At 45.2% G+C, this 10,805-nt stretch overlaps 1 protein-coding gene across 1 annotated transcript in view; it reads left to right on the plus strand.

The window, feature by feature from the left end:
• The first annotated feature begins 2,261 nt into the window (after window positions 1-2,261).
• The window catches only part of TBCEL (tubulin folding cofactor E-like), a 16,398-nt gene continuing 7,854 nt past the window's right edge, over window positions 2,262-10,805 (plus strand). The window contains exons 1-4 of the mRNA XM_010141030.1: window positions 2,262-2,394; window positions 4,619-4,758; window positions 7,774-7,955; window positions 9,024-9,280. Coding sequence (XP_010139332.1) covers window positions 2,262-2,394; window positions 4,619-4,758; window positions 7,774-7,955; window positions 9,024-9,280 — 712 coding nt within the window. The remainder of the gene's footprint in view (window positions 2,395-4,618; window positions 4,759-7,773; window positions 7,956-9,023; window positions 9,281-10,805) is intronic.

Below are 10,805 nucleotides of genomic sequence, written 5' to 3' on the forward strand. Positions count from 1 at the left end.
TGAGCAAATAGTTACTCTCGTCTGGATGAGGTCCCCGAGAGCATCTTGCCTGCTTGGGCAGCTTGTCCTGGTGGCTTGGAGCGTCCATCTGTCCACCCTGGTAGTATTCCTTCAGCTGTCTGTCAAGTTCACTTCAAAAATAATTTCCTTGAATCGTGCCTTAGGTGAAGGACAGACCAGCTTCTTTGAGATAGATGTTTGTTTTTCATGTATACAAACACGTCAAAACGTGTTTGGAGCGTGCTCTGAAGGCGTTCGAGTGGTACTGGAATTAATTAGAATGTAATTAATGCTGTAATTCTCTTGAAGGGTCTCTGTTCTGCTCATAGGCTTATGGAAAGGGGATGGAAATATTTTTCCTGTCATTTCTAGTGTTCTTTCACTTCACTTATCAGCTGCAGCCGACCACTGGGTTTCTCTTGGATCTCAAGTCAGGGTCGTGCTCTTCGCAGACACTTGCCACGTTTTGTGTCACTGGGGCCACGGCCTTCCAGCAGAGCATTTAAATATAGACAACAAAAACCATTCATTGACACCTATCAAAGACTGAGCGTGTCTTTTGCAATCTATGATGTCGTTTAGAAACCCCAGAGTTATGTTAGGATACGCGTTGTTCCTTGTGCTGTCAACAGGAAAACACTCAGAAACGCGCAGCTTGCCAACCCTCCTGCCTCCTGCCCTGCCCTGCCCTCGTACAGACAACAACATTTGCCGGAGGTGTGTCATGATTGCTTTGCGTGTTCGGTCAGTCCTTACTCTCCAGTGATTCAGAGGAGCCACGTGCGTGACAGATGAGTGTAGCAAATGTGAGTCCTGATGAAACAGGAAGTGGCAAAGGTGGCTGCCCACCCCCTGATGTTTTTGTCACCAGGTAGTGGCATTGGTGTGCACGAGTAAAACTTGAGAAAGGAAAAGTTTGTCGTTCAGAGTTGTTGAAAGTAAACGTCATTGGGTTTTTTCTCAGTTCTGGATTGCTCTCGCTCTGTATCTGGAAACATGTTTTTTTGCGTTTGGTGTGGTGCTGAGGTGAGTTTCTCAAGTGGAATTCCCAGCTGATGTTTGCTCAGCGGATGAAGAGGAGTGGAATTGATAGAAAAGCAGTGTGACGGACAGGCAGCTTTATGCCCAGGGGATTTCCACAATTCCCAGACCAGGAGGTCTGGATGCATGTTTAGAAAGCAGCACCAGTCTGTTCTACAGTACCGAGCTCCCAAACCACCCTGGAACGAGGCCTCTCAGCCTAGAGCCTTGGCTGTCAATCCCCATTGTTCCTGGAGCATGCAGAATGTTTTAGCATGAAATTAAATGCCTTGTTCCTAACACAAACTGCAGTTTGAAGATTTCTTTTTTGATTGATGTGCTCGTGGGTACAAACGGTGCACTCGTGTGCTCAGGAAGCGTTCATGACACAGCAGTTGTGTTCTAATTAGATGCTCAGGTTTGCAAGCAGGACGGACAGACTGTAGTTCTTTGCAGATGTCAGAGGAGAAATGATGATGATCTTTTTGAAGCCAAAGTTTGCTTCAAATGAGCCACTGCTGTCTGTGAAGGTGAGAGCCCTGAGATCTCCTGAGTGAGCCTACTACCGAACCCGAGTATTTCCATGACACTGCATGGCCCAGAGACTGGTGAGCTCTAGGCTGTTTACAGCACTGGCCTGATTTTACAAAACCGAACCATAACCTTCCTTGCTTAGTGTTTCTTTATAAACAGTTAGGAAGCTGTGGCTGCTTTTTCTTTTTCCTTTTTCCTCCATCCAGAAAGCTGACCTTGACTGAAAGTCCTGAGTTAGAGGAAAGAGATGTCACAGGATGAAATCACCTGTTCAAGCAGTCTCTTACTCAAACAGCTCTTTGCTCTTTCCCCTCATTGCTGCCCTGGAAATCTGTTTGAGTGTACTCTTGAGAGGTTCAGAAGTCCCCTTTTGCAGCCTGGGGCATACTTGGCACTATCCTATAAAAGCATGTGGGGCAAGGAGGTCTTGTCCTTGACCTGTGTGGTAGGGTTGCAGTGGTGTGACTGCAAACACGTTTGTGTGGCTTGGGCCCCCTGTTTGGTTTTGGCATCTTTTCAGGTAATGTTTTACTGTAATCTCAAATTGGAAATATGACCTGTTAGTCTCACCTGCAATAGAAACCCATCACCTGGCTGGTTGCTTTCTGTCCTGTGTTCCTGAGCACTACTGCTGGAGGTGATTTATTAGTTGCTGACTTCATATGCTCTGTTTATTTCTGTGTTAACTAGAAGTCCAAGAAGGAAGCATGGACCAGCCCAGCGGAAGAAGTTTCATGCAAGTTCTTTGTGAGAAATACAGCCCTGAGAACTTCCCATATCGTCGTGGACCTGGTATGGGTGTGCACGTCCCAGCAACTCCACAGGGGTCACCAATGAAAGGTGGGCTTCTGGTCTGTCTGGAATGTCTGTGGGGTGCTGGGTGGGATCAGCTTCTTGATTGTTCTTTCTTGCGTTGAGAAAAGAACTGAACTGACTAGAAGAAGAAGCATCATGATGTATTATAATGTGTTTCTTATTGAAGAGGTGAGAGAATGGAATCTAACAAAGACAGGAAGTTCATCTAGTGACTGAACCTGCTGCTGTGAAAAACAAGTGGGTTTCCCTTCAGGGTAACAGAATCAGTCCTGTCCATGAAAGATGGACATAAGGTATCTGAGGGTCCAGCAGTCCCTGCTGCTTTCTTCAAAATAGTGAAACTGTTTTATTACAGGTTGCAGCAACAAGTGTTTTGGCAGAGATGGCTTAACAAATACATAACACTTGATTTTAATTTGCAGTTGGTCCTTATGCTAGTGGAGTCACGCAGTGCCATCAGCTTGCGTTGGTGCCTGCAGGTGCAGGAGTCCCATCTACACAGGAGTTTACCATATCTCTATCACAGCAATTAGTCATTGAATCTCCAGCTCTGCTGTCACTTTTGTGACAAGTGACTCGAATTTATGGTTTTCTTTGGCTTTTCTTCTCAAGGCATCAAACACTCTCTGACCGCGCTCGTGCTGACCTGGTGAAGAAATCCCCTCTCCTTTGTTCTGACATTACTGCCTTGAGGGAGTTTCAGACAGACGTGTGTCTGAAGTGCTGTGCTGCTCCTGTATGTCCTGGAGCCTCCCAGACTGCAGAATCTGTGTCGCTATTTCCTGCTCTTTGACCTGGATCCATTCGACACCCTTTAGTCTTCCCTCATGCTTTGATGTTAGTGTTTGCTTCTTGGTTTCTACAGATGAGTCTGAGATTCACGTTTCTCCCACCAGAACTGCCCCTACTTTGTGTAACCTCTTACCCATCTTGATCTGTAAGAGTAGGTTAAATTTCTGTCAGGTCAGTTCATATCATAACCAGCCCCAAAGGGGAAAGTAGCCAGGGAGGTCAGCTAGATGATGTGTACGGTAACGGGGTTTAACAGAGGAGGAAAAAGGGCCTGAGTTCAGTTAAGGATAAAACGTGCCATGTGTTGCTCAAAATGAACAGAAAATTGGCCTGATGGAACATTCAGCCAGTGTCCTCTCTCCTGTGTGCGAGCAAGCACTTACCTGAGCTGTTTGGATGCTGAAAAGAGGGCATCCTGCCTGTTTGTGGGCCTCGAACTGTGACCAAGACATGACTTGCAAGTACGTCATGAGTAATTTCCAAAGTGCAAGACAACCCTTTAAAGAAGGAGAACGCTAATGAGCCAGGAAACTGGGAAACTCGTATTACTCCAGGTAGTTGTCTGCCACTAGAATCCCTTTCTAGTTGTGTAGCTGTCGAGTATTGGGGAGAGAGAAAAAAAGGAAGGAAAAAGCTTCATGTTAAATATTAAGAGCTCTTTTAATATTAAGCTACTCCACAGTGGTGGGAGAGCCGTGTGGTGTGTGAAGGAGTGTAAGGCTGATAGCCTTCCTTGCCTAAAAGTGGATTTCGTGTGGTGAAATGATTTCCTGTTACAAATCCACAGCTTTTAACTGTGTCATGTTCCGGCCTTAGCAAATCAAGCTGTGACTGAGATCCAAGTCCTTGTCTGTGAAATAGCTGCGAGAACATTTACCTGCATGAGAGCAAACTAGAGCAAAACTACAGCAGGAGTTTATCAGGCAGAGTGGAGACCCAGGATTTTGTAGGATATGAGAGTGCTGAATGTTCTACGTTGTTGAAAAGGGAAAGCTCAGAAATGTTTAAATACATCCTTGCTGCTACTAACCCTAAGCAGGATAAGTACAAGAGGGTAAGGGAGTCTGACCCTGTGCAACTAACGGTCCACCTAGTGCTCTCTGCTATCTGCAGCAGCACGTGCTGAGCTGGGGGGAGCACAAGTCCTGGCAGGGACTGATATGAGACATGCTGTAAACTGCAAAGGACCAGCCCATCCTCACTGCCAAGTGACTGAAAAGTTGCTGATACTGAGTGGTGCTTTGTATTTAGACACAGGAAGACTTCTCGATTGATGTTGGTCACTTGTCATAAAATCCCTGTTTATCCCGAGGTCCTTAAATATGTGTAAGTTGTGGAATTCCTGGTAGATCTTTTCTTTTGCTGAACGTCATGTCTGTTTGTACTTGTTGTTCCCTTCTGTAACGAAGCAAAGCAGTGCTGACCAGAGGGCATCTTTTCTTTCTGCCTGTTTCAGATCGCCTCAACCTTCCAAGCGTGCTAGTACTGAACAGCTGTGGTATAACCTGTGCAGGGGATGAGAACGAAATCGCCGCCTTCTGTGCTCATGTGTCTGAGCTAGATCTTTCTGACAATAAGCTGGAGGACTGGCACGAGGTAAAATGGTTACACGTGCATCTTTCCGAATAAATGTGATGGTTATTACTGTGACTGCAAATGCATTGCAGGTTATAAAAATACTTTGTTCAGTTAAAGCAGAGAGATCTCCATTTTTTGTTGCTTGTCTCTCAACTTTGAAGCTGATGCTTATTTACTTCAAGAACAACTGAGCAGTAAACATGATGAATTCAAGCCATTTGGGCACTTCACTCCATTTACCTCATGACTTACGATCTTGGCCTGTGTGTGACAAACATATATTTCTTTTTTATTGTGAAAAGCACTGGAACAGGCATTTTTAACATCAAGAGGTTAATGAGCAGAGCAGATTTTATCAGGGTAAGAACGAGGACGTCTGAGTAATGGCAGTTGATACCTAGCTTTGCCACTGATTCTGTGCTGCTGGGCAGGGTGTTTATTCTCTCTCCACTTTTGTTTTTCTACCTGCAAAATAGGTTTAATAACGTTTACCTCAAAGGATATTTCTGAGGCTTCATTAATTAACGCTAAATGCTGTCATAAAATCCTCCAGTGTGCTTGGATGAAATATGCTGGGTAAATGCAATGTAATACACGTAAAACAATCGCAATCTGCTGAAGTGTTGTTAACAGTTCCTCACTGGCTTACACTCTGCTTTTATGTCAGTGTTTATTGTTGGAAATAAGTGGAAAGGAACAGGATGAGCAACATAAGAATTATCATGCGTTTCTGTTGCATCAGACTCCTGTGTCTTTAAACAGGTAGAGAACTCAGTGTTTGCAGAAATGTCCCAGCTCTGGCACAGGGGTGTGCAGTCAGAAGTGGGCTAGGTTGCCCTGTTTTTGTTATTTCCTTTCTAGCCTTGCAGGTGGTAGCTCAGTGGAGATAGAATAGCAGGATCTATCTATCCCTGCTCCGCCTCTTGCTGTCAGTGGGGCAGACCTCACATCTGGAAGGCACCCGGGAGAGCTGCACACACGCTTGTCACTCGCAAGCTGTGCCCCTCACACCCTGCTGTGCGGTCTGTTGAGGCTACCTGGACAGCACAATTTGCCGGCTTCTGCGTGAACTTGCAGCGACACAGGAAATGAAAGGCTTTCTGTGTACTTTGACACTTCCTCTGAGACGAGATTAAGTTTTCATAAGCCATCTGCAGCAGATAAATATCTACTCAACTCTTAAAAACTGCTGGAGATGGGGATTCCAGATCCCCGGATAGACCATTCCCATGCTTAGCTAATAAGTTCGTAGTCTAAACTATGGAACTTTAGTCTCCCGTGCTGCAATGTAATTGCTCCCTGCCCTGTTCTCAGCGAGATTGGTGGAGCATTCATTGCTATTCTTTATACAGCAACCTTTTATATCCTCAAAACTTTCAACTTTCGTGACTCCTTTTCCTATTTTAGTATAATACTGAAAAAATCCAGTTCTTCCAATTGTTCATCTTAGGCCATTTTTTTCTAAATCCTGTGTCGTTTTTGTTACTCTGGTGTCATTCCAGCTTGTCTACTTCGTTCTTAAGGTGTAGTGCCCAAAATGTGACATCGCTTAAGATGAGGTGCGAACTGAGGCAGACTAATGACCTCCAGCAGTGGGTACTCAACACTTGAATTCAACCTTCACATGAGACAGTTGCCCTCTTCTGGCAGCTGGGCCCTGTTATTGGCCTGTGTATGTCACGGTCTGCCCCATCTCCTCCCATCCAGTCACTCTGTGGAGTGGGCTCTCTAGCCAGGTGTCCTCTGACATAATTATCTTCTGGATGAACGTCTTTTTCCCCAAATGTTAGTACTTTGACTGTCCTTGAACTGAACTTCCATCTGAGGGGTTTCAGAGGGCTTTGCTGTGACCTCTAGTCTTGTACCGCAATGTGATGGCAACGTTTTCCACCTCAGTATCACCCACAGATTAGGTGTTCAGTTATTCCAGTTATTGCAAGACCTAAGGAGTAGTATTCTTTTGAACACCCCCTCAGTATGTCTGCTAGCTTTGGTTTGAACTCTTAACTCACAGTGCTAGCCCAGGCACTCTGAGTCCCCAGTTTGCCTATGCGACAGGCGTGCGGTTGGCATCAGAAGCTCTCATTCCCTTGGACTGCTTCCCACTGAATCAGACACCCAGTCAAAGATGGAAATTAGGTTGACGTGATGTGTTCTTTATGAATTGATGCTGCCTGGCTGTTCTGTTCACTTTATCATTATTAGGTGACTACAAATCAGTCATCCAAATAACCTGTTCCCATATCGTTCTGTGTTTTAGCAGTATCCAGGTCAGCACCTACCCTGGTCACCGATCCGTTATGTGCCCTGTACTCCACAGCTGTACAGTCATCATCTCTGGCTTTTCTTTCTCGATCTTTCTTCCTTACCTCTCTGCCCTTGGGTGCACATCGGTACACACAAAAAGATAAAGTAGCCCCAAGCAGAGTTACCTGAACATTTGGATCGATCTTAAGAAAGCTGCTGTTTTCAGAGTGAGGGAATCGAGTAAGAAATCCATTGTATGTGTACAGTGACCTTCTGTTACCCTTTACGTTGGGCAAAATGGCAAGGTCAGTGGCTAGCAGGGAGCAGTGGAAAGCTGAGCAAGTGATCAGTGTTGCCCATGAACTCAAGAGACGTGCCCATTGCCTCCCTGCTAGTATGGCTGCCGGTTCCTCTGACATGCTGCTGCTGCTAAAGTTTGGTGTTGAGGTGGATTTTATAACCTCTCCCAAGAGACTGGCTTTCTCTTATCAAGCAGCTTGGATAGTGTAATTAAATGAACTGTGGAGGTGAATAAGCAATTAGCCAGTCAATCTAGATTGGTGAATAGCAGGAGTATGAATTACAGGTAGTTATCCAGAAGCCTTTTTTCCCCATATCATTTCTTTGGCTTGTGGTGATTCCAAAGGGTCTGCTTTTAGGAGATGGGGTATTATTGCATGAGGTCCGATTACTGCCTGATACGCATTTCTTTCTCTTTTTTTTTTTTTTTTTTTTTTTTTTTTTTTTTTTTTTTTTTTTTTTTTTTTTTTTTCCCTCCCCACTTAGGTCAGTAAAATTGTGTCCAACGTTCCCCACTTGGAGTTTCTAAACTTGAGTTCCAACCCTCTCAGTTTGTCCGTTTTAGAGAGAAGGTGTGCTGGGTCTTTCGCTGGTGTTCGCAAACTTGTGCTCAACAACAGCAAAGCTTCCTGGGAAACAGTCCACACAATCCTGCAGGAATTACCAGAGTAAGCATGGGGAGCTGGGTGTAGAAAGGGTTGCTTGCTGCACGCAGGTCAAGGCTGGCTTATCAGATCACATGGTGAGAGATGAGAGGGGTTTCAGGATGCAAGAACATGATCAGTAGAGGAAAAGGGAATGTTCTCCTTTGGGAGCTTGGGAACTGGCCAGGTGAATGCTTTGCACTGCTTTAAAAGCTGAACTTGTGAGGCACTGCAAAGCCTGAGGCTCCTTGTCCAAGTCTAAATACTAGAGATGGATAATCACCCCGACAATGTCGCAGGTGACATGCTTTCCTCTGAGTCACTGCAGAAGGAATGGTGCAGTGCATACCTGTAATTATTGCTTTTGAATAGGATGTAAGTCTGAGGGTCTGGCCACTTGTCAAGTAATATTTCATTGAGCTTTTCTGGGCAAAAGTGTTGATTTCTGTGACTTGGCCACAGTCCACCTTGGCAGCGGCATTCTGCTTCCACGAATGTCCTTGGTGGCTTCATTTTGATAACAGATTCCTCTTCATGTGGCTTTGTAAGTGGAGGTGGTGACAGCAGTATATCCTGCATGGCCACCCCGCGCTTCCCTGGCATTAGGCGAGCTAGTTCAGTTGTCTGAAAACTCAGTGGGACCTGTTCTTTCTTTAATAGGAATCTTTGTCAGAACCAGTGATGTGGGGAAGAAAGCATCATCTGTGTTGTATAAAAACACCTTTTAAAATTAAGTGGTGAACATTGAGAGCAGGCACCAGTCACCACTGGAGCTGGGTTGGTGGCTTGTTGGGCACAAATGTGGCACACCATACTGGGCAGTCTGTTACGGGATTAATACTAGGAGACTCGGGAAACCCTTAGAGCTGTTCTTCATCTGTAGAGGAGGTTTATGGACAGGAGCTGAGTCGTAGTTGAACTACTCCCTTTGGAGTGCTCAAAGGTCTTCTCTGCACCAAGGCTTCAAATCACATAGGAGCCGTTACAGAAAGTCATGTTGAAATCCCATATGCGTGTCCCTGTACCTGGGAGGGTAGCTGTTTCTCCAGGTATGTTTTGAGATGATGATACGGTCTTTCTTCCCCTGCACAGCTTGGAGGAGCTCTTCCTGTGCCTTAACGACTATGAAACAGTGTCTTGTTCTCCAGTGTGCTGTCAGTCTCTCAAATTACTCCATATAACTGACAATAATCTTCAAGACTGGACTGAAATTCGAAAACTGGGAATTATGTTTCCATCACTGGACACACTTATTCTGGCTAACAACAACCTCACGACCATTGAAGAGTCAGAAGATTCCCTAGCAAGGCTGTTCCCCAACCTGCGATCCATCAATTTGCACAAGTCAGGTGAGAGCCTGGAAGCAGTGTGCTTTTACTGTGCTTTTACTGTGCTTTGTGTTCTCAGCATAAGTGACAGTGGCTGATCGGAGTCTCTCCTCCCAAATAGGTGAAAAACACACTTGCTTTGTGCTCTTTGAAACTTTGCCTTTGGGTGATTGCTTTTTAGGCCTGTGTTAGCAGCTGGTAGCATGCAGTCAGTATTGCTGCTTCCTGCGGAGTGCGAGAGGGGGTGGGGGAAGGCAGAAGTGCTGAGCAAGCGCCTAAACCTTTGGGATAGTTCTGTTGCTGTAGCAGAGGTGGAAGCGCCCAGTGACCTTTGTTCCGATCTATCCTGGCTTCTTGGCAGAAGTGAAAAGCTGTTGATAAATATGGTCCCGACAGACCTATCACACTGAAGTCCAGTTTCCTAACGGTGCTAATGCAGGGCCGCACAAGCAGATGTGCTGAAGTGCACTGGCCTAAAGAATGTAGCGTTAGGAGAAGAAAACAGGCAAGAAATCAACTTCCCTGTCTCAGTGGGCTTTACCTGCTGCTTTTGGTAGTTAGTTGTTACCTAAACCATGAGTTAGAGTAACATGGGCTGGCAGTTACTCAAAATGAGCTGGCAAAGGTTTTTTATGTTAGTACTTTCCCTCTGTTTCCTGTCCCTGCCTCAGGTGCTCCTGGCTGGAGAATTATAAGTAAATGTCTGGCAGTGGAGGGAATGAAAGCATCCCCTTAGCCTTTTATCCCCTGTTTTATCTTGGGTAAAATGAGCGTATGTGTAGGTATGTGGCCTGTAAGGGCTGAGTGTTCGCCAGCAAAAGCTGTCTGTCATCTGTGCTCAATTACTAGAAGCTCACCACAAGTTATGCTCGAGGCTGCTTTTACACTTCATCCCCACAGAATTTTTAGCCAATGCTCCAGAAGAAAGAATAAACATTTGGCATATTGGGAAGGACACCCCACGCTCAGGGAGAGGGAGCTGCAGGGCAGCTTGTGAGAGCTGTGACGTGTGTGTGAGTTGACATGTACACCAGAAGTTTTTCTGCAGTTTTAATGCATCATCATCTTTTGTTCTTTCTGGCTTTATATGCTCTGTAAGAGATAGGTAAGTGTTAGCCAAGGCAGAAGGTACTTTATTAACGAGCTCTGTAACGTAAGCATCGAAGAATCCCTATAATAAATGCTGAAAGCTACCTAGAGGAAGAAAAGCCTGTTAAGCTGGATTTGAAAGCACTGTCTCACTGAGGAGCAAGTGCTCCTTTGGTAAGGAGTTTTGCAATTTCGATGCCTGGTGTTTAAGAGCTCTGGATTCTGGATTACATTTTGCCATTTTGGGAGCTGAAAGTCAAACAGAAAACTCAAGAAGCATGTTAAACTTTTTTTTTTCTTTTTAGAGAAAGCTGCTGCACTCAAATTCTGTCATATGAAGACTTGGAACTGGTGCCTCTTTCTGCAGGCTCTTTTAGCTTAGTGGAGATCAGAGTTGAGCTAAAGATAATGGTTGTTAGTGAAGTTATAGCACATCGGGGTCATGAGGGGATGAACA

The sequence above is a fragment of the Buceros rhinoceros genome, unplaced genomic scaffold (genome assembly GCF_000710305.1).
Source record: "Buceros rhinoceros silvestris isolate BGI_N320 unplaced genomic scaffold, ASM71030v1 scaffold10968, whole genome shotgun sequence".
Taxonomy (NCBI): domain Eukaryota; kingdom Metazoa; phylum Chordata; class Aves; order Bucerotiformes; family Bucerotidae; genus Buceros; species Buceros rhinoceros.